Source organism: Podarcis erhardii (assembly GCF_964252035.2).
Source record: "Podarcis erhardii genome assembly, chromosome: 11".
Taxonomy (NCBI): domain Eukaryota; kingdom Metazoa; phylum Chordata; class Lepidosauria; order Squamata; family Lacertidae; genus Podarcis; species Podarcis erhardii.
The window spans coordinates 25,042,034-25,065,459 of NC_138501.1; the positions used below are offsets into that span (position 1 = coordinate 25,042,034).

The window sequence follows — 23,426 nt, forward strand, 5'->3', positions numbered from 1 at the left end:
ATAAAATAAACCATTTAAAAATATGTTGGCCAGCCTCTTTCTTTCATACTTGTCAAAAATGACAATATGAAAAATATACCATAGTATTTAAGGTCCACTTGCTAAGAGCTAGACAGATGGACTCCTGTGTACCATTGTACCTAAGGAAAGTCACTAGAGGCTTGGCTTAGGTTTGAAAGAGTCACATTCTGTTCCTCTTGAGCCTTGTACTTTGAAATCTGATGTGATATATTTAGTCTAGAAATGAACAGATGGGCTGTTTGTACTTGGTACTTTAAATTCCCACAATATTAAAAATGATTGTATAGGTTTTTGACATGGTTTAAATGAATGATTTCTCATTATATAACGAGTGGGATTTTGCCTTTCCACTATTAAGATCTTTTAAATTTTTGGTTAAGAGTTGCTTTTCAGTTTGTCCCCCCCCCCCCCAATTATCTTATATAGCCACTGCTAAACATTGTGATAATAAACATAAATATTGTGCTCAAGTGTTGCCCTTATAACCCCCCCTCTCTTTTTCCAGGCAAGAAGGGAAAACATCAATTTCAACTGCATATGCCAAAATCAAATCCTGTTTTGAGTACCCAGCTTTGTGGTTATGTTTGGCTTTCGGTCACTTTGGAAATATTACAAAATATGCACCGTATTGCATAGATGGGGAGCCTGTGGTCCTCTGGATGTTGCTAGACTACAACTTCCATCATCCCTGACCAATGGCCATATTGGGTGTCCTAACAACTCCCAGCATCCTTAACAAAGTAGGGTTATTTGAGGGACATCATGGATGCTGCTGGGGGGGGGGGCAGATTCCTTCCACTCTTCCAGCCTTTGCCCTTTTCTTCAGCATTACTATGTTTCCAGAAATGTGCAGAGCAAACCAGCCAATACAAGGAAGAAAAGTGTGCAGGCAGCTGGAACAATATACATTGAGAAAAGAGCTGGAAGGTATTTCATTAGTAATGCAATCCTACTAATCTTTACCTAAAGCACTTTTAAAACATACATTTCTAGCTTTTGCTCCAAGATCTCCCCATAAGGCTACAAAAAAGCACCTTTAGGCAATTTGTTATGTTAATGATATTTTATGAAGAATAGGTTTAAGATCCAAGCCAATAGTTAGCAATATCTGTGCACAGAGCAATGGGTTGCAGTTCCAATAAATTAAATGTATTTCTTGGAACCGCAACACATTGCTCTGTGCATGGATATTGCTAACTATTAGCTCATATTCCTCCTTTGAATGGAACAGAGTTCACATTCAGGGAACAGGGATTTCCTGCCCCCACCATTCCCTTTGCAACCCCCCTGGAAACCCTGGAAGTCAGCTACTAATGGTTGGTGGAACCATTGAAAATAATGTGTGAAGGGTCAACAGAAATCAGCTGCTGAATGGAGGAACAGCTTAGGATCTGAGCCATTCTCCTGACATCCCTTTTGCCATCATCTTGGACAGCCAGTGTGGTGTTCGTACTATGCCTGGGGAGACCCAGCTTCTAATTCCCTTTCCCTCATGAAGCTCACTCATTGGCCTTGGGGCAGTCCCTATCTCCCAGCCTAATCTGTCTCAGAGACTTGATGATAAAGTATGTGTGTATACGGAGAGAAAACAATGCACGGCACCTTGAGCAAATGGGACAAAAGGAATAAAAGCTTGCATTTCGGTTCCAATTTGGCATGTAAGTGGAATTTCTTCGGCTCCCTTTATTGCTGTTTTCATGTAGCTCATAGAAAGCAAATATGCTTATTGTACGCCGTGTATCATTCTGAGCAATATATCCTCAAAAGGCTTATTGCTAACAGCAGTAATGCTGATGGAACATTACTTCCAAGCTAGGTTAATCCTAAGAAGATGAGAGCATCTTTTCCCCAATTATTGAGATTATATTCCTGTATTAGGGGAGGATATGTGTAGCAGCAAAATCACAATGGAACTCACAACAGAATAATCCAAAATGCTGAAAAAATAAGTGCTCTGCAGCACAATAACTCAGTTATGGAACTCTGAAGAACACATTAGGGATAAAAATGCAATCCTGTAGTCCTGAAAGCTAATGGAATTTTAAACAAAAATGTTTTTCCATGCCCCCAAAACCTGTTGGGTATTCTTTTGAATAAGATCCCATTAGTAAATAAATTATAGATGCTTTGATGAATGTTTAATCCAATTTGCACACATACACCCCCAATGTCATAGGCTTTGTATATGTCTTCTAAACATTTGTATCATTTCTCCTACAGGTTCTGGAACATATACTTTGTCCAGGGAGAAGTCAGGTCAAATCCCTCCTCAGCTGTATAGCTCACTGGGTGTCTGTGGGGCTGTCACTCTATGACGATAAAGTGGGGTAAACTCTATCCATGAATGCCACCCTGAATGCTTTGGAAGATGGGTGAGACATATTAGTAGCAGCAGTAATAACAAATAATAAGCACTTTTCTAAGGACTGTTACCTGTTGGTGAATGAAATGTGAGAATTGTGGATATTCTGCAATTTCTGTGTTAATTTTCCATGGTAGTTTCCAAAAAGTTCGGGTAAACAGATAAAACACCATATTTTAAAGCAGCATTTTCAAAGTGCTGCTCAGTTTATTTTACCATTAGCTCTACAGGACTGAGAAACAGACTGACTGCATGAGCAAACCAAGTTGTTGCCGGAGAGACTGCAATATTTCTATAGGCATCAATAAAAATACCTTATAATCTCAGGATCCTTTTGCAGTGTTGCAAGGTGGTAGAACATAGCATGAGATCATGGGGTGCAGCTCTCTATATAGTACAGCCAGTTTGGCGTGTCAAGATAGTTTTGAGCAGCACCTCTAGATGACATGAAGAGCAAAGCTTCCTTTGTTCTGAGCTGGAAGAAGGAAGACTTGTGAACTCAGCCTACTGGGCCCTGACTGAGGTGGGGAAACACTGCATGCTGAAGTAACCCACATATCTGGAACAGGATGGAGAACAATGACTGCAGAAATCAAATCTGTTTAGAGGTGCTCTAACAATTGTTTCAAGATGCTATTGTGCTTATGTCCTGCTTGCAGGCTTCTGGCTTCTTACAGGAATCTGGTTAGCCACTGAGAGACAGGATGCTAAACTAGGTGGGATTTGCTTTTTGTGGGTTTTTTGGTCTGCTTTAGCTTGGCTCTTCTTTTGCAGAGATTGCTTACGAAGTGAAGGATTAAAAGTCAAATTATCTGTAGCTCATCTTCTGCCAGCTACTACAATACTAGGAAGGGGGATAAAGTCTATGGTTGAACCCTTTGTGGCCTGTTACAAGTCATTCCAAACCTTCAGTGCTGGAAACTGTAGAAAATGTTTCTGCATTTATCTTTCTTTTATGTGGTGTGAAGCGTACATCCATTCTACCCCATGACAGAGCCAGTGATGGGGGAGCAGGTACCAAGCACTCTGCAAAGTTAACATATGAAGTTGCCCTAATTATCCTGCATAGAAAATGAACGCCAACAATCAGCAGGTGGCACAATTGCTGCCTCCTTCATTAACTCATTTCTGTCAACCTAACCAGGAGGCAAAGGATAGTGTCACATGAGGTTTAAAGTAGCTCTACTGTTCTTGGTATGTTAACAACTATTGTGGGTGTTAACATAAATTGCCTGTGAGAGACTCCAAGGCAATTTATGTCCAATGTGTGAAAATACCCAAAGCTTTTTTTAAAGCTCTGTTTTCTTCTTCTGTTCTTAAAAGAAAGTGCTGCTGACTCTTGAACTAGAACATCATGCAATTCTTTCGTCACTCCTCTCTCCAACTTAAAATCAAGAGTGAAAGTCTTTTCGAAAACTGTTTTAACTGCACCAGGACTGTTTTTTTCAATATACTTCAATTTATAGTTCTAGCTTGAATCTCTATAGAGTATCTATTACTTGAAAATCATTATATGTAAGAAGTGTGAAATGTTATCTGAATTGGAAATATGAAAATTATGTGCAGATTTCCTAGACAATCTGTTATCTGAATGCTTAAAATTATATGTTGTATTTTAAATGATGAACAGTATGACCCAAGATTCATTTACCAACTACTGTAAACCAAGAACTAGCATTGTAGGAGGCAACTTTAATATATTAGAACTCTTGTCTACCACTTACGGTAATTAAATTATGCAATCAGGAAACAGGTACTATGTTGCAGCTTGGGGGGATTTGGAAGGAAATTAGCATAGGAAGCAGCTCCTAACCAAAGTGGCACTCCATTAATTGTATCACACCAGGGACTTCAATTGCACTGAAACCCTGTTGTAACAAGTCAGTGTGATGGGTGCATTGTGGAAGTTGTTAGGACACCTTTGCTGCTGTTGTCCAGTTCTTGAACTCCTGAACCATGGCTCTTGAGACTCATGTCTGCTTCTGCTAAGCCTAAGTAAATATCTCTTGCTCATTTACAAGTAAGAGACTTTGCTTGTGTGTTTTGGGGTGGGAGCCAGGACACCCTGAACAATTTAGCATTGTCAGCAAACATAGCCAACTCACTGCTCATCCCTAACTACTGAAAGTTTATGAACAAGTTTTAAAAGCACAGGCCCAAAAACCAATCCTTGGGGGATTCCACTTCCTACATCTCTCCAGAGAACAGTCCATATATTCCTATTCCCTGCTTCCGGATACTTAACCAATTCCTGGTCCACAAGAGCACTTCTCCTTCTATTTCATGACTGCTAAGCTTGCTCAGGGAACTCATTTCTAACTGAACTTATCCATTTTAATGTGTTTTACTATCTTAACTTTTGTATGTTTTAAAGTATGGTTGTGCTCTGATGAAGATAAAAACTTAGCCCTAAGTTTAAAAAGAATTTCTAGCTTGCCTTAGCTAGGGTTGCCATATGTCCGGGATTTAACCAGCGAAAATAGCATCCGGGGCAAATTTTGGGAAATCGGCAAAATGTCCGGGATTTTGAAGTTGATTGCTCAATAACCTTGGTTTTTATTTTAATTTTTAAAAAGGCTCAACAACTTTTCCATCCTGAATTTCACTTCTAGAACTATGGCAACCCCACCTTAGCAAAACAGCAGCAGTCCGGACACCTGCCTGGATACCTCCTCAGAATGCCTCACTCTGAGGCGGGACCCCTCTTGGCCCTTCCTCAGTGTGAGGTGGACAGCCTCATAGATTCCTCAAAGGCTTTATGGTGGCATCAAGGCTGCCGCAGCAGGTAAGACAAGCTTGCTTGCCTCAAGAGGGGCAATTTCCCACTCTTGCCACCTGAGTCAAGTGTCTCAGCTTGCCTCATTATACCACCAGTCCTGTCTCTGGGCATGCTAGCTCATCATAAAAGTAGGGAAACAAATTTCTCTCGTATTTTGGGGAGGCATTTGGGTGAGTAAAGCGCTTTTCTTCTTACCATTCCCTGCCATTACACAAACTAGCACGTTCTGACCCTATAGCTACTTGCAAAGCTAATACTGATTTCTGCCTTTTGGCTACCCAATTTGTATTATAGTTCTGCCTCCATTTTGCTATTCAACATGGAACAGCACAAAAAGTCAGCTGGAAAGTGAGCAGCGCATTCAAAATGGGTAATAAGCTATGCTTTGCTAAACCACCTATCCTGAATCAAATCAGGAGGGATAAGCTCTGTAGATACACCACCCCTGCTTCTCTATCCCCACTAATTGAGTTGGTGTTTCACTTTAACGGCGGGTGGCTCTCTGAGGTGCAGTTAGTTGTCCTCTTAGTTCCTATTAATAGGGAATGCTTTCAGAGACTCGCAGCTTCAGTTGGGAAGAGCACATCATATGAGCATACTGCTGGAGGCAGAGAATGAGTCAAAAGCTCCCGGAGAAGCAGCACGCGTAGCAGAAAAGTCCACAGTTCTGGGGTTTTCAGTCAAATTAGTTTTACAAGAAGTCACTTGCTTGAAATTTCTGAGCCTTTCCTTTCATGCAGTAGAATCCATCTGCAAAATCCTAGTATTTCTTGCGAGCAAATAAAACCTCTCAGGCGGCCTGAGGCCCCTGTAAAAAAACAAACAAACACACACACAGCTGGAGAGGGCTTTGCATTGCAGCGGCTCAAGGCAGTCATGCGGAACAGGTTGGAGATCCAAGACTGGGCACATTTCTGTGCAATGAAAGAGAATATGACATTTGTGCTACTATAAATAGAACATGCCTTTTTGGTCTAAATTAAAATGCTGAGCATCCATTTCTTCCCAACCCCCAGATGAAAAGGCAAACATAATCTCAGTAGAATCTGGTATCTACAAGTTGATGATAAAAAAGTACAGTCTTTTCATTATGACTCATTGTTCCTAAATGTGATTGCAACGGGAGGGGGGGGCGCTGAGGGCAGAATAGCATGATGTAACATTTGATAAGTCATTTGGGAATCATATAACCCGTTTGCATCACCGGACAAGAGAAAGTAGGCTTTGGATGTGACAGAGGGACTGGCCTGAAACATGAACTTGCCTCTTCTTTGTCTCTCTCTTCACTCCGTTCTCAAAACACCACTGGCTGCATTGACAGATGGCTGGAACTGCAGCTGCTGAACCAGCAGAAGAGCTTCCTTCGTTTTCCCTTGCAGGCAGCTTCTGCATAGGAAACTAGAGCTCTCAGGTGAGACAGTGATGAGGGACCGACTGCACGCTATTTCAATATTGTGATTAGAAACCATATCTTTTTATATATATAAAAAAAATACAAAGTGGGGTGGGGCAATTATCAGAATTCCATCCCGTTTCCCCACTGAATTGGGCTTTTAAAAATACATATAAAAATCTGCATGATTTGATCCTCTGATTTCTGCAGTAATAGTCCAATGCTCTGCCTAGGATGCCCCACTTTTCTCTTGGTCAGAGTACTGAAATAAACTGAGCCTGCTATCCAATATGGTACAGGATCCTGCTATCCAATATGTTACAGGATCCAATATGGGATCCAGAGGGCAGCTTTTGCTCAGTTGCTTCAGCAAAGCTTGTTGAAAATTACCTGGTTCCAGTGGACCTGCTTTGGGTTGTCAAAACACCACTTGCAGAGCAATGTTTTTGAGGACTGGCCCTATCATTAGGCAGAGGGAAATGCATGTGTTGGGTCACAGAGACAGAGGGGTGTTGATTCCCCTGGCCATTCCTCTTGAGCTGCTCCCATCCTCCCAACCTGGTGCCCCAGCAGTGCCGGTTCTTGCATCTTGCTATCCTTTGCAGCCTGTCTGTGTTGTCTAATCACCTTCTACTAATGCATTACAGTCAGTGCCATTGGAGAACACTCCAAACCAAGTAAGCAGGCAGATTGGTAAACCTGCTCAGGCCATGTGCTCTGGCATGCATCATGTGTGTGCACATGTTGCTCTACTCATGCCATGCACTCTGTTGCTGTTGCATAGGAGCAGCTGTCTGAGTGGGTAAAGAGTGCAGGAACCAGGTGGAGTGGCAAATGAATGGTAACAAAATGTTGGTGGCCAGAGCAGCTGCATTTGCAACATCATATTATTATTATTTGATATTAAATTTATATGTTGCCCTTCATCCAAAGATCTCAGGGCAGTTCACAACATAAAACAGTGTGCCCTGACCCTCTCGGCTAGCTTACTGTCCTCAGAAGGGTATGTTCACATCACCGCTTACTCTGCATCCAGTGTGCTCCTACTGCTAGTTTTTGAAGCCACATTCACACAACTTTAGGCACAATCCATACCAGTCTTGTAGTTTATTGTCAATACTGTTGCTTGATGTGTTTCCCTTTCAAATCAATTCTAATAGAAATGAGGATGTGGAGTAAGCAGTAATGTGAACATTTGAGACAGCCATTGCACACGGGAAGATGAGTGCCCATGTGCAGATCACAGCATCACAAATAGGATTTGGGAGGTTGCAGGAGTGGGGCAACCAAAAAGGTCATGTGGGTCAAATGAAGACATCACAAAGGCCCCTCTCTCAGGTGAACATCACTCTGCAAATGTGGCATGAAATGCGGGGCAGGGGGAGAATGACCTTGCTGTGTTTTAAGTTGCTAATGTGAACATAAAAAGGTAAAGGGACCCCTGACCATTAGGTCCAGTCATGGCTGACTCTGGGGTTGCAGCGCTCATCTCGCTTTATTGGCTGAGGGAGCCAGCGTACAGCTTCCGGGTCATGTGGCCAGCATGACTAAGCCTCTTCTGGCGAACCAGAGCAGTGCACGGAAACGCCATTTACCTTCCCGCCGGAGCGGTACCTATTTATCTACTTGACTTTGATGTGCTTTCGAACTGCTAGGTTGGCAGGAGCAGGGACCGAGCAATGGGAGCTCACCCCGTCGCAGGGATTCAAACCGCCAACCTTCTGATCAGCAAGTCCTAGGCTCTGTGGTTTAACCCACAGCGCCACCCGCATCCCAATGTGAACATACCCTAAGGTTAATCAGGCAACCTGGTTGGCTGTGTTTGTGTGTACATATGTATATATATGAGAGCGAGAGAGGGACAGAATATTGTCCTTCACATCCAGCAGAAAAGAAAGTTGGGCCAGACCTGCGTACTGGTATTGTGCAGGGTTCCGGCTTGTGGGGTCTACTTTTTTAAAAAAACAACAACTAAAAAAACCTAGCAAATCCCTTACAGATCAGCCAGAGATCTAGTACCAGTAGACCCCAACCCACCTTCTCCTCCCCACTTTTTTTTTGCAGGGTACCCTGTCCAATGCCTCCAGTGGAGCTTCTAGGAGCCAATGAAAGTGACGGAGACAGGATAAAAAGGAAATGCCTCTTCACCTGGAGGCGATATTCACGCTCCACTTTTCACCCCCCTTCTAACCTCTAACTTGGCTTGTGGGCTAGCATGAGTTGTGCGTGTCTGCCTTGTCTCCCGGTTATCTCATTCCATATGCATCCATCCTCTACGGGCCAGTACAAACCAGCGTCTCTCCTTCCCCTTATCTGCACCCAGCGCCTCTGGGTCCCGCCCTGGAGCCTTCCTCCTCTTCTTCTTGCACCTCCGTGAAGGCTGAGCTCAGCCGACCGCCCATCTTCCATGCTGACCCATCGCCGCGATCCTCCTCCTCCCCGCCTCCTTCCCTCACCCCCTCCCTTTTTGGCCAGCTGCCTCCAGCGAGCGCGCACGTGTCTGTCATTAATCTAATCACCCTCCCCCACCCCCGCCCCGTCAGTCAGCCGGCACGAGCCTGCGCGGTCCGTGTGACTTAGCAGCTGCGAGTAGGGCGAGAAAAGTCCGGCGCGCGAGACACAAAGTTCGGTGGAGGCGCGTTCCTTGCTGGCTTGCGACGCCTCACGCGACGACGACGGCTGCTGCTTCCTCCTCCTCCTCTTTCGCGCCCACTCGCGGCTGCCACCCTGCGGGTGGTGCACCCAGACTGAGCCGCAGCCGGGGCACGCCGCTGAGGTAGCCGCCTATCGCGGGGCTGAGGCGGCCAGCGCTCAGCCTCTTCCTTCAGCCGGCCTGGATTGAAGCCTCCAGGCTCCACCGGGCTCTGCTGCTGTTGCCTCCGCAGCAGTAGACGCCGGCGGTGGTGGCGTTTGTGGAGAAGCGGGAGGAGGCGGCGGCCAAGAGACCAGGAGGCGGAGACGGTTATGGAGCCTGAGGCAGCAGCGGCGGAGAAGCCCAGCGACCCCGAGCCGGCGCCGTCCTCCTCCTCCTCCTCCTCCTCCTTCCAGGCCCGGCTGTGGAGAAACCTGCAGCTGGGCGGCAAGAGCAAAGGCGGCAAAGCGGCAGCCGCCGAGCGCCGCAGTGCGGAGACCTCGCCGTCGCTTCCTCGCGCTCGAGCCGAGCAGCAGCCGCCGCCTGAACAGCCGGCGGCGGCCAAGGGGGATTTGCTGAGCGGCGGCGCCGTCAAGTGGAGCGGCTTCAGGCGCAGGAAGCACGTGCTGGACCGCGTCTTCTCGTCGTCCCAGCCCAACCTCTGCTGCTCCTCGGCGGAGCCCCTGGAGGCCGTGAGCAGCGAGGCCGGCTCGGCGCTGCGCCGCCTGAGGGAGCACATCCTGCACCACCACCATCAGGGCAGGGGGCAGCCGCCGTCGCCTCAGGGCCGCCGCCGCCCCGACGACGCGCGCCCCGCCGCCGCCTCCTCCTCCTCGGCGTCCTCTTCGCTCTGCCCGTCGCCGGCCGCCCCCGCCCGAGCCGACAGGGGGCGCGGCGGGGATGGCGCCCCGCAAGCCGAGAAGGGGGAGGAGCTTCCCCCGACGCCGACGCCGCAGCCCCGGCCGGGGGCGCACCTGTCCCACCAGAAGAGCTCCTCCCTGCCGGGCACCGCTTGCTTGGAGCAACTGCTGCAGGAGTCGCCCCCCAAGGGCAAGGCCAGAGCGAGGGAGGGCAGTGGCAGCCCCGCGGTGAGTCGCTGGAGGGGAGGGGGCGACGTTTGGCTCCCCGCTGCTTGCGTGGATGCTGGGGGTTTCCCCCTTCGGTTTGGGAGGCAGGGGCTTTTGTTTTGGCAACTTCCCCCCACCCCCGACTCCTGAGGGTCAGGAAAGGGTTAAAAGGTTCACGTGCTTCGCGTCTGAACCTGGATTTGTGTTTCACTTAAATGTGATGGGGAAAGGACAAAGAATTAAGTTATTTCTCCATGCATGCATAGACGGGGTACTTGATTGGGGACTTCCATGACAGTACTAGATGGAACACAGGAAACTTTGGCCTAAGTTGGCCATGGATTGGTATCCATACTCAAGGGTGTACAGGTAGTTGTAGTTTTGTATTACTGTACATAACCATAAAAAGTAGGCAAACTAGGTGCCTTTGTGTGAATGTGGCAAGGTTTGGCAAGGACCAAAAACTTATCTTTTTGAGGAGAGGAGTGCATTGGTGGCTGTTGCTCCAGCCACAGTTTCTCGGTGTATCAAAAAGTGTACACCCTTGGCCCAAGGGCTAGGTGTTAACTTAGGAGCAGTTCAACTTGACATATTTGGGTAGCTTGCTGGATGTTCAGCTTTTTCTGACCCCCCCCCCCACATTTGTCCTGTAAAATAGCAACTTTGAGCACTAGTTTGCTTCCCCCCCCCAGTAGTCATGTGGTATCTTCACCAAGACCACTTGGCAACATTTTCTTTGCAAAGTTTTCATGGGGGGGGGCAGTGGAGGAATTTTGGTTCAGGTGTTCTTTAATTCTGGAAAAAATGTTTTACACTTGGTTATGTAGGAAGGTCCAGGCAGGTGAAAGATGTTAACACCTGTACACATAAGAATATGCAGTTGGCTCGTTTTCTTAAACAGCAGGTTTGTACACTGGAAACTGGTCTTGACATTGAAGTAATCTACTTGTGTGTTTACTGGAGTGCAGTTAGCTTGGATGTATAACGTCTGACACTAGAGAGATACAGAGTGTAGATTAGAGTTGGGAATATTTGCAGTGGTTGCAGCATTTGGATTTTCCCACCCTATATGATGTCAGAGCCTTTGTCAGCAAATAAGCTCTGAATAAGATTGATGTCTAAATCTGAATGAAGAAATGATGGCTCAGGCAGGACACATGCAGAGAACCTATGCTGCTTCTGTGCAGGTAACTTATTTCATTCATGCTTACTGTGAGATTGGTGTGAGATACTGAGTGCATATAGACTTACTCTGATATTTGCATGCAGCTACATTAACAGCATGATGTGCAAAGTAATTCGTAGTATCAGTATTTTGAGACAGCCGCAAGGCTACTTGTTCCATCCACTTGTGCAATCAATCCCCTTTTAGAAACAACATATATAAATATTTTGAAGATGAGATGATTTCTTTTAAAAGGAGATATTTGTACTCCATAGGTTAAATATTCCTTAGCTAAACAGAAAATGTGCACAAACCAGAAGGAGTACTACCTTCACTACCTCTGAGAGACATCTGCCTCTCCCCCCTCCCAATTTGGACTTAAATGCCAACAATATTCTTAACCTTCATAAAGGGAAAAAATGACAGTCGTATTTGGGTAATCCCCCCCAACTGACTTTCATTGTATCTTATTTTATTTATAACTACAAGTATTTATAAACTGTCAGGTCATGAAAAAATATTGTGGCAGTGATACATGTGCGCTTTAAGAGTAAGACCTTCTGAACGCAATAGGATTTACTTCTGAGTAAACGTGTGATTAACCTGCTTCCCTCCATCACTTTTTGCTTGAAAAAGCATGAGTCAAATTTAGATGTATTCTGGGTGGGGGTGGGTAAAATGTCCTGAAATAAACCAATGAGTGGTGTGTTAGAAGAAAGACAAATCTGTTTCTTTGGGTTGGCTTTTGTTAGAAAAATCACATGGAAAATTTTTACTCCAATATGCTAACTTACATTGGTTTTTTTAAAAAAACGCCACCTTACCCCCCCCCCTCCATTTTTAAGATTAATTTGGTTGCCTTGCAATGTCTTTTGCCCCATGTGGTTCTTTGCAGAAAGAAAACTGTCAGTAGTAAGTGGCTGAACTATGGGTACGTTGTTTATTACTATGCAGGTGACAATAGATTAGAAGAACCATGATATTTTTTTGCAATGAAAACTATACCCCGGAGTGGATTTCAACCCTGTGTTTCATATAAAGAATTAATAAAAGTTAACGTTGGAAATCCTGGTCTAGGACCTGCTTAATTGGTTACAATGCCTTGGAAATTAAGTGTATTGTTAACCTTATGTGCACAGTACCATGTACAAGTAACACTAAAATCTGTGATATTTCCTTTTTAGACTATTTGCTGTAGTTGTCACTAAATTTGTACACTACCCATCCATTCAAATTCTCTAAAAGCAAGATAAAATAAACCAAAACAGCATAAAGCTCAGCAACTCCCCTAAAAATATGTATAATAAACTATATGTTTCTGAAGTATAGACTTAATCCATTAACTCTTGATGTCAACAAGATTCTCATGGTCAGTTGGAATGCTTCAAGTAGCAATTGGAGGGCTGCTGTCTGAAAGCATTATTACTCATGCTCTAATTCTTAGCACATTAACTTGGAAGTTAGCTCTGTTGATTGAAATGGAGCATGCTTCTAGGCAAGTGTGCATAAGACAACATCCTTTACTTTGCTACATCATATTATCTATGCTGCAGAGTTGGTTTCTTAAACCGTACATATACATTTAACACTTCTCTTTAGATTTTAGAAATTTAACTCTAAACACAAGATTAAAGATGAAACAGTTGTAAAAAATAGGTGGTGTTTCTGTGCATTTAATTTAGTTTGTCCTGGAAGCATAGTAGCAATGGGAAGGCACATTATGGTAGGTTTGTATGATGGAAAAGCTGAAGCTCATTAGAAGGATTATGAGAAATCAATGTTCTTTTTGCAGTTGTCTTTGGGGGGGGGAAATCCTTTGTACACCTTGCTTGGCATAATTATGCCCTGATAAAGGGTACAATTCTAAACAAATGGCACTAGTTGCATAATCTGTCTTCTGGAATCCACTCTTGCTGTTCTCTTGAGCATGATTTATTACTACTTTTGTTTACTCTTAATGCCTATGTGGTTACAAAAATCAATTATACTAGCTCCATCTGTGCACATACTTCTTTTTTTTTGGAGAAAACTTGATAGCTGAATACATAAAATCCTTGCAAAGCATTGTGTCTTGGAAGCTCTTTAGGGCACTGTCAAAACAATGGGAGTTGAACTTCAAGTAGCAAGCTTCCGAGGTCTCTAGACTAAAATAGAAAAAGTGAGAGATAATCTTAGGCAACAACTTTGTATACATTTGTGTTTTTCCCTTGGCTTCAGTAAACCTTCAATTTGCCGATTGAAGGTTCGAATCTCCACGACGGGGTGAGCTCCCGTTGCTCGGTCCCTGCTCCTGCCAACCTAGCAGTTCGAAAGCATGAAGTGCAAGTAGGTAATAGGTACCGCTCCGGTGGGAAGGTAAACGACGTTTCCGTGCACTGCTCTGGTTCACCAGAAGCAGCTTAGTCATCCTGGCCACATGACCCAGAAGCTGTACGTCGGCTCCCTCGGCCAATAAAGTGAGATGAGCTCTGCAACCCCAGAGTCGTCCGTGACTGGACCTAATGGTTAAGGGTCCCTTTACCTTTACCTACAGCTATACAAATCAAATAGGTTTGGCTGCTAGTAGTCATGGAAATGGATGAGGCAGGGGCAAGAACTCTGCAGGTGCTCAATTCTTGATTTTGAACTGTGTGTGGCAAAATAGCTGAGGAACATGGCTTGGTTCATCACCTGATTTTACTCCCCAGAATTCAATAATTTGATCTACGCATTGAAAGTGAGTGGGGCAACGAATAAGAAAAAAAATGCATTGGTCAGAAATAGAACATATCTATGTGGCACTATTTCTGGAAGTTGCATTTGCAACCTTAGGATTGTACATTGTGATCTGAAGACCCCACCTGCACGCTTCCTTCGTTATAAGTCTGCATTTGAGTTGTATAGCCTGGGAGAGAAGAAGTTTGTAGCCCAGGGTGATAGGTTGTTCCACCTCCCCTGAGGTGGACCATTCCTGTGGCAGAGAATCTTTCGCTGGCAGACTTGCTTTTGAGTATTATCCTTCACTTTCTTGTTGTTATTACTCTTGGCATTAAATTATCTCCATCCAGGAAGCATAGTGGATGAATTTTGAATATCATTGTTATATGCCTATCTCATTTGAGCTCCTTACAGAAAAAGTAGCTTACATGAGCTTTTTAACATCCCTAATTGTGTGTGCACTCAGACCATTGCCTACTTAAACATTACTGTGTGTGTGTGAGAATGTAATGGAAACTGACTGACTTAAGGAAAGAATTGGAATCTTAGCATATGCAGAAGGGCAAATCTCTCAGATGTGTTTTGGCATCCCCCCCCCCCCCCGTTGCCTCAGTTCAGTATCTTAATAATGCTAAAAGAGCCTTACTGGTTCAGAGCAAAGGTCCACCCAGTTCCACATTCTAGACTCACAGTGACTAACAAGATGTTCTGCAGGCAGGACTTCTATGGCCATGAGAAGAACAGTGTTCTCCCCATTTGTGCTCCCCAGCAACTGGTATTCAGATGCACACATCTGTTCTGCCCTGTACTCCATTTAGAAGAAGAGCTGGATGTAAATATAATACCACCTTCAGTATCACAAGGGGAAATCAGCCTACTTAAGGGTTATTGGCTTGCTTCTAGGGAGGAGAAAGTAGGATAATGTACACCGAGGTCTAATACTTACTGGGAATCAATCTTCTGAGTTGTGGGTGCTGAACAAATTAATCTCATGTAGTGCCTTGGAAGGAATATTCCCACCCTTCCCTAGGAGAGAAATCCTTTATTTACAGACTGTGTGTGGCAAGGATTGGAAACTGATGATTTAGCAAGGATCTCTTAAGCCCCTACCTGACCTTCCAATCCCAAAGAGTCTTTACCACCCATGCTTAATGATGCATGCCAGCCTTTCCCCCTCAGGGACTTGTGCAAAGAAATCAAAACAGTTTCCTCTCCAATGTAAATTGCTATAGAGGTTCCAGAGTTTGCTTCTTCAGCACTCTGAAATTAAGAGCATCATGCTCTACCAACTGGGCTATTAGGGGGTAGTCTTCATTTTCTGTTGCCTGTGATTTTCACACACACACACACACACACACACACACACACACACACACAAACAGAGAGAGAGAGAGTCTATATGTATGTATTTTTGGCCTTTCAATCTTCATTCAATTTGTCACTATTGTTAGTGTTGTCTCTTAGGACCTTAATGTAGCCCACGGCAGAAAATTACATAATACCCTTGCCATGTGCTCAAGGTTGACATGCTATGATCGACGCATTCAGTGGAATGAGACAGAAGATTTCTGAGTTGGCAGTGTGGATTGCACCACCAGAGTGAGGCTGAGTTATGCATTCCTTCAAATGTGGATCCTGTGGCCTTCACGATGCTACCACTCTTGTAATCCCTGACTATTGGTCATGCAGACTGGAGCTTATAGGACATGGGAGTCCATCAACTTCTGCAGGGTTGTAGGTTTCGCATTCCTGATGTAGAATATTAGCATTGCCAATAGATGTTTTTGTGCCATATAGAAGGCAGAAAGGTTGTTTTTATATGGGGTGCATGTTTAAACTTTTGTGTATTTTGATACTTGTATGAACTTTAATTTGTAGTAAGTGGTTGTATACTAGCTCTCTGTTTATTGTGGTAGTTGACTATTTGTATAGAATTTCTTCTTTGTACAGGAGAATTTAAGAGTATAAACCTTCACCAGCACTTGGAAGGGATGCAGTTTAATCATTCACCTCAGAATTTCACCTCACCATATTGCTGCATGTGTTGACATAATCTAAGATATTAGATAACACAAAGGAGGTAATCAGTTGCATGGAAAAGGAGAGTTAAGTAGCATATTTCGTATGGCAGTCAAGGGAACCGCTAGGAGGTAGAGCTCCTGTAACAGGAGACAATAAGCTGAAAGATCTTGAATCTGAGCATGTTGCAAATTTTCACTTTTGCACATGCATATTTTTGTCAAACTAAGAATTTGCCAAGAGGTTTTTTTTTTTAAAAAAGTAAAAAAGTAAAAGCCCACCCAACATGATTAACCTACCATAGGAAATTCAGTCTTAATGGAGAGTGAATTCTGAAACAAATTGTGAACATGATGGTATTTTTCAGGATGTTCTTCAGGGATCCTTGTCAGTGTGGTGAAATGTTGCATACAAAATGTTACAGCTATAAATAGATTTTCTCACGAACACTCATTTCATTGCAAGTAGATGTGCCTTTCGAGATCATTTAAAATCAGCACGTAGTTCTGAAACTGACAGCCTGCCAATCAGCGGATACAGTGCAGTCCTCTACTCAGAAGTCCCATTAAGTTCAGTGTAGTTTACTTCCAGATATAGGACTGCAGTACGAAACTTGCTGTGTTCTGTACATGACTAATGTGTTTGACTAATATATATATATATATCACATTCTTTCCAGGAATATTCTCTTACATGGCAGAAACAAAGGTTGGTGGGGAGGGGCAGTTAAGCTAAATGGCGTAGGATTTAGTTGGGGAAAACGGTGGGGAAGTAAACAGCTTCCCCCAACACTACTTCTCTAGTCAGATTCGGTGCCCCCTGTGACTAATTTTGCGGGGTTTGTTTTTGGAGGCTTAAATGAGATATCTTTCTTGCTTCAGTGTGACTCTATCTCTATTTTGTGGGAAGCCTGCAAGCAGGACATGAGCACAACGGCACTCTGCCCACCTTTGATTACTGCCTCTTGACAGTGAATGTAGAGCATAGCCATTGTTGCCCAGGCTCTCTTCTAAGATACTAAAAGTCAGGTGTGGGAGCCAGTGTGGTGTAGTGGTTAAGAGCGGTAGACTCGTAATCTGGTGAACCGGGTTTGATTCCCTGCTCCTCCACATGCAGATAGATGCTGGGTGACCTTGGGCTAATCACACTTCTCTGAAGTCTCTCAGCCCCACTCAACTCATGGAGTGTTTGTTGTGGGGGAAGGAAGGGAAAGAATGTTAGCCGCTTTGAGACTCCTTCGGGTAGTGATAAAGCGGGATATCAAATCCAAACTCTTCTCTTCTTCTTCACTTTATGGGGCTGATCTGGCCTGTTAAGCCTTTCCAAGTGGCCCTCCAGCCCTGATCCATTGTGTTGGTATCATTGCCTTTGGCAGCAATGCTCTTCCCATGTCACCTTTGAAACTAATGATTGCTCTTTTCCTGGGTTGTCACTGGAGAGAAGAAGCATAGAAGAATGGAAACAAGGGGAAACAAGTAATTTTTATGTTGGGTGGGGGGAGTAGTTGTGCCCATTTTTGTTTCGTCCATGTCCACCACTGACCTGCAGCCTCATATGGTCAACCAAGAAACAATGCGGCCCCTGGGATGAAAAGGTTCCCCAGCCCTTGTTGTATAAGCTGTAAAGAGCTCAGACCTGGATTTCCATTTTTCTTTTCCAACTGATGTTTGACAATCTGTGGCTGCTGAGGATGTTCAAGCCTCGCTGGAATGTTTTTGGATGGACTTTCTCCTTAGATGCTGAAACATATTTTTTTTTTTTTTAAGTTTGCATACATGGTTCCCCTGATCATGCTGATATCTTCCTCTTGTTTCACAATGACCCTGTATTTTTGGCTCTGTTCCTATTGGCACTCAATCACTTGTTTTGGTTATTAGAGAGAGTGATAGCTGCAGTTCTGAACAGATTGCTTTAACTAATTATGTTATGCTGCATTATAAAAATTCCTGTCTACAGGTTCCTTTTTATTCTGTCCATACCATTATTTTATAAAGTGATCCAATTATAGTGCCACATTGGAAACGTAATATTCAATTTGGTTCTTCGTGATAATATGTTTGGCGGGGGGGAATAAGATAAAAAAAATCCCTGTGCCAAATGTTTGTTCTTAAAATATATTTCTTTCTTGGCTGCATTTTGCTTTAGGGCATTTATTCATTTAAAATGTTTCCTTTGCTTAAATTTTACAGGAAATCAATTAATAAATAGCTTTCATTTTACTTATGAAAGACCTGTCTAACTGCATCTGTCTGAAGCAGGGTTATTAACTGTAATGACACAGGACAAAAGAACAATGAGTAGCAATAACCAGAGCAGTGATTTTTGTAGCTTTCGTATTGGATTTCATCTAGAAGGTGCCTGCTTCATTTTGCAGGATATAAATTTGTGAAATTGCTAAAGCATCATACTAAGTCTGGGGTATCCATTTCCCTCTGAAATCAATAGGACTTGTTGGGGGGGGGAATGATATAAGAGAACAGGGCAGCAAAATGTATTGCTCCACTTGCTCCTGTGCTGCAGAAGAGCGATCTGACATGCTTTCACAAGGATTCTGTGGTAGACTACGGTTACCCTTTGACCACACTCTGGCTAATATTTGTATAATAATAATAATAATAATAATAATAATAATAATAATAATAATAATTTATTTATTATTTATACCCCGCCCATCTGGCTGGGCCTCCCCAGCCACTCTGGGCGGCTTCCATAAAAACCAAAAATACAGTAAAATCACACGTTAAAAACTTCCCTGAACAGGGCTGCCTTAAGATGTCTTCTGAATGTCAGGTAGTTGTTTATCGCTTTGACATCTGCTGGAAGGGCGTTCCACAGGGCGGGCGCCACTACGGAGAAGACCCTCTGCCTGGTTCCCTGTAGCTTTGCTTCTCGCAATGAGGGAACCTCCAGAAGGCCCTCGGCGCTGGACCTCAGCGTCCGGGCAGAATGATGGGGGTGGAGACGCTCCTTCAGGTATACTGGACCGAGGCCGTTTAGGGCTTTAAAGGTCAGCACCACCACTTTGAATTGTGCTCGGAAACATAATCCACTGTGCTGTCATTGTTGTTTGTTTAGAAAATCTTCTGGATGCAGATTCTTGATTCTCCTTGAGGCATTTCTCAGATGTTGCAAGTGAATCTGTGGTATATGGAAATGGGAGCCATGAACAACTGCCTAGGTGTAATTCCTTGCAGTGGAGAGAGAGCTTGTGAACTTAAAGCACACAACTGCTTTCCATCATTCAGGTTGGGCTAGAATGATCCTCGGGGAGCCTTCCAGCTCTACGATTCTATGATTCCAGTTGTGCTTTATGCTTCTGGCCCAGTGTGAGCCACAAAAGTGGTGTGTCTGATGCAAATAGAAAGCTGTTGATGGGGGAGGGGGAATACACTGGGGTGGCCTGATCTTTTTCCTACCTTAAATTTATTCTGCCTTCCCAGCTTTCATTGTGGCATTTGGTTGAATCTAGAGCATAAAACCAATTTACTTTGGCTCCTAGCACACATTGTTTCCCATAATCATCAGTCCTTTGTAAGGTGCAAAGAGAAGCTAATCTTTTTACTTTCAATATTGTTTCTCCTTTGGGACCATTTTTATTGGATTTTATTTTCAGTATATTGCAAGCTTTCATCCTCTTTGATGGTAGGTCAGTGATGATGTATAATTTTATGTGAAAAGTTCAGTGTATTTGGTTCCTTTTAGAAAGAATTTCTTTTTCTTCCTTTTTTTGCTGAGAGCTGCTCTGGCTTCAGGGGTGGAGAAGGAAGTCCATATAAGAACCCTGCAGTATTCTCCTGTCTAAAGGGTAACACACATTATATTCAGCTTACATTGTGCATATCTGAATTTCACTGTAGATAATCAGGACCGAGGAAACTTGGGTCTTAATTTCCTCTTACTAGTGAGCCTCGAGAGGGACACGGTTGGCGCTGTGGTCTAAACCACTGAGCCCTTGGGCTTGCCGATCAGAAGGTTGGCGGTTTGAATCCCTGAAACAGGGTGAGCTCCCGTTGTTTGGTCCCAGCTCCTGCCAACCTAGCATTTTGAAAGCACGTCAAAGTGTAAGTAGATAAATAGGTACCGCTCCGGCGGGCATTTCCGTGTGCTGCTCTGGTTCGCCAGAAGCGGCTTAGTCATGCTGGCCACATGACCCGGAAGCTGTCTGCGGACAAAGACAAAGCCTATAGAGCGAGATGAACATGCAACCCTCGAGTCGTCCGTGACTGGACCTAACCATCAGGGGTACCTTTACCTAGTGAGCTCTGAAATGTCAATAATAGACACATAGCTTCCTCTCTCCCTGACTTCTTGGAAAATCGGAGGAGGATGTGTAGAAGTCTGCCCCAGGAGTGGGTTGGGGAAGAACTTTCTCTCACATTGCTTTCAGTAGTTGGGTGCAGGGAATGAGGTGAGCTGCTGCCTGTAAAACACCAGAATAATGAACTGTGAAGGTGACTTCATTCATCTCTTGGAATTTAGAAAGAAAAAGCAGTGCCTGTTTTCTAGGCAGTTGCTGTTGTGGTTTCTGTTTTGAAGCTGCATCCCTTGCTGTGGAGTTGTCAACCCTGGTGTTCGTTGGACATTGAGGTGGCTCTGTAATGACAGTTGCTCTGAAGATCTTCAGACTTTTATTATGCTTCGTGGATTTACAGTGTAACCCTATGCATGTTACATTGAAGACTGGAACTTACTCTCAAATAAATGTTCATGTGTTTGCGGCCTTAGATTTCTTTTCAAAATAATAAGTGTCAATATTTAAGATAGAAATTCTTTAGCGAAACTCTAACTGTTGGATTAGCAGCCTCATATAACCAACATGCTTACAGCTAATGCAAGAAGGGGTTAAGACCATAGAGTAAGCTGTGCTGCCAGGACATTCTACCTCACCTTGAGAAGGATGGTTATTAAGCCTTTGTTCTTCTCATTCCACCATGTGAACTCTACCAATAAGGAGGTCTTAAGATGGTCACTCCAAACTAAGATCCCATGGCTTAAGCAAGCTATCCTTGTGTTTCTATACAAATAATTTTGAAACATTTATCACTTTTGGAACATGTGTTTTACTGACTATGCGTTCTTAACTGCTGTATGGAAAAGCACATAAATCTGACCTTGGTTTGTAAGTAAACCAATTTTAACTTACCAATGTATGGTCTCTTTCTATGTTAAGGGAAGAGGGGAACTTTGGAAGCAACTTAGAGGGGGATATTTTAAAGGTTAAACAGCCTATATTTTTGCATTTGACTTTGCTGCATGTTTGTGATTTTAAATCTCTGCTTGGGTTCTCTCACAAAAGAGCACTTGTCCCAAACCTGAATCTTGCCATCCATATAATTCACCTATCTATACTTGGTTTTTATCTTTAACCAAGCAAACACCAGCACTAACTAAGACAGTAGAAGCCTTAGCCTTCTTTGCGGTGCCCCATGCTGGGGGGATGTAACAAACAAGTCAGAGGCTCAAGTTGTTATCCAGTCCAGCCACTCCTGGGTGTCAGGATGAGATTCTCACAGTATATGCAGTAAATATATTGTCCATGTTTTCTGACACTTGGTTTATAATTACTTGATTATAAAAACATAGGTTTTTCACACTGCAGATAACCTTATTTTAGGAGTGGTCTCTTTTTGGTACTGCCATCCTTCTGAACACTGACTTCTAACTGCAATATAGGTATTTGCCTCCCCAAGGAAATTAGTCTAGCCAGATGCTACTGCAGATACTCTGTCTCCCTGCCCCCATCCTGTGTATCAGTGAGTTGCACTTGAGATCTTATCTTCTGCTTGTTTAGCAATTTCCACTTTAGCAATTTGCACTTCAAGCTCCTTATCCATTTTCTTGGATTGAGACCAACAAGGAAAGCATATGGTATTATTTTCAATAGGAAAAAAAAACAACCCCAGCCACTTTCCATATATAGATCAAAAGAAATACTGCATGCCTTTTTAACTGAATTACATATGAGAGAGTTAGTTACAGTTATGGCTTTGCCGCTCACATTTGCAGCAGTAGAATTACTGGGCGAATGTACCTTTGACAGTGTAAGATGTTCATGTACAGGTAGATCTATAATAATTACTTTGGCTGCTGAGTGCAGCAAGATGTACTGAATTCCTGGACTAGTGATTCATGGTAATTTGTTTGGTGCTTTTTGGAAAGAAACTCAGGTGCAATCATTTAGAAGACAAGCCAAGAAAAGTAAATATATACATATAGATATATACATGTGTGCTAATTTATCTCTGCTTTCTTCTTCAGTGATTCCATTTTATGGGGTTGTGACGGAGCATTCTTAAAACACATACCATTCTTTAGCAGATGCTGCATATCTTGCTGATTTAATCTGCACTGGATTTGTTTTAAATGAAGAGTGGCATATAAACTATCAAAAATGTGTTGAGGGGGGAAGCCTTGGCTTGGGGAAGCTTTTGGAACTGACATGTATTCTGAAAATGGTGTGTTGGTACTATTGACAAGATGTTCAGAAGCCAACCTTCTGCTTTCTTAAAAATAAAAATTTTAAGCTGCTTAGAGACATAGGTACACAAGGGCTATCCATTCTTTCCCCATAAAATTGTGCTTGATACTTGAAGAGGGCGTATGCTGGTACTGATGCATTACAAGTAATACCTAGTTTGCTTTTAGTTAGCCAATCCCTCTCTTAAAACTGGTTTATCAGTCACTTGGCTGACTCATTTTTGTACAGGGTATTTTACTGCTTATATAGAGCCACTATTCAAAAAGGCCTTCAACAACATTACATGTCTGGATTTCAGAGGCTTTCTAAATCAGAAATACACAGTCAGCAGTTTATTAATAGGCTTGCTATGTGTCAAGAACAATGTTCATTGAGAATACAAATGTCAGTGGTACCAGCAACCTGTGGTCTATTTTTATTTATAGGTGAAATGTTAGCAGCAAGTGAGTTAACTCTGCAGTAGCTGGTCCAGTGAAAAGTGTATGTAAAGTCGCTGAATTTATTCAGTGTTGAAGAGACGAGAGGGTCAGCAGGAGTTGGTTTAGGCTGCTCAGCCTCCCTCTTGCTCAACCTCCCCACATAACAGCTGACTTGTGGGTAGCGCAGCTGCCACAGCCGCTTTCCTGTATGTCCTCCGGCCTGCAGTTGGCCCCGGAGCTTCAACTCTGGATATTTTGGTCTGCATTGGAGAGAGCGCAGGGGAGATAGCTGAAGAGCAGGTAAAACCAGGTGTTTAGAGGCTATTCACAACTTACACAAATTTTGCGTGTGCACACGGGGCCTGGAATGTAAGCCCCACGTAACTGGGGAGTC

General features: G+C 43.6%; 1 protein-coding gene and 1 long non-coding RNA gene across 5 annotated transcripts in view; both read left to right on the forward strand.

Annotated features, from left to right (window-relative positions):
• Positions 1-475: 475 nt before the first annotated feature.
• LOC309352240 lies at positions 476-4,319 on the forward strand. Its single transcript, XR_014161181.1, has 3 exons — positions 476-761; positions 2,242-2,393; positions 3,158-4,319. It is a non-coding gene; the product is annotated as an uncharacterized lncRNA (long non-coding RNA).
• A 2,544-nt stretch (positions 4,320-6,863) lies between these two features.
• Positions 6,864-23,426, forward strand: part of MCTP1 (multiple C2 and transmembrane domain containing 1) — a gene marked incomplete at its 3' end in the record, with an annotated part of 167,255 nt that continues 150,692 nt past the window's right edge. Inside the window, exon 1 of one of the 4 annotated variants that reach the window (XM_081880367.1) lies at positions 6,864-10,275. In XM_081880367.1, the coding sequence (XP_081736493.1) occupies positions 9,520-10,275 (756 nt within the window). In that variant the 5' untranslated portion in view covers positions 6,864-9,519. The remainder of the gene's footprint in view (positions 10,276-23,426) is intronic. The other 3 variants (XM_081880364.1, XM_081880365.1, XM_081880366.1) reach the window with 3 other exon arrangements.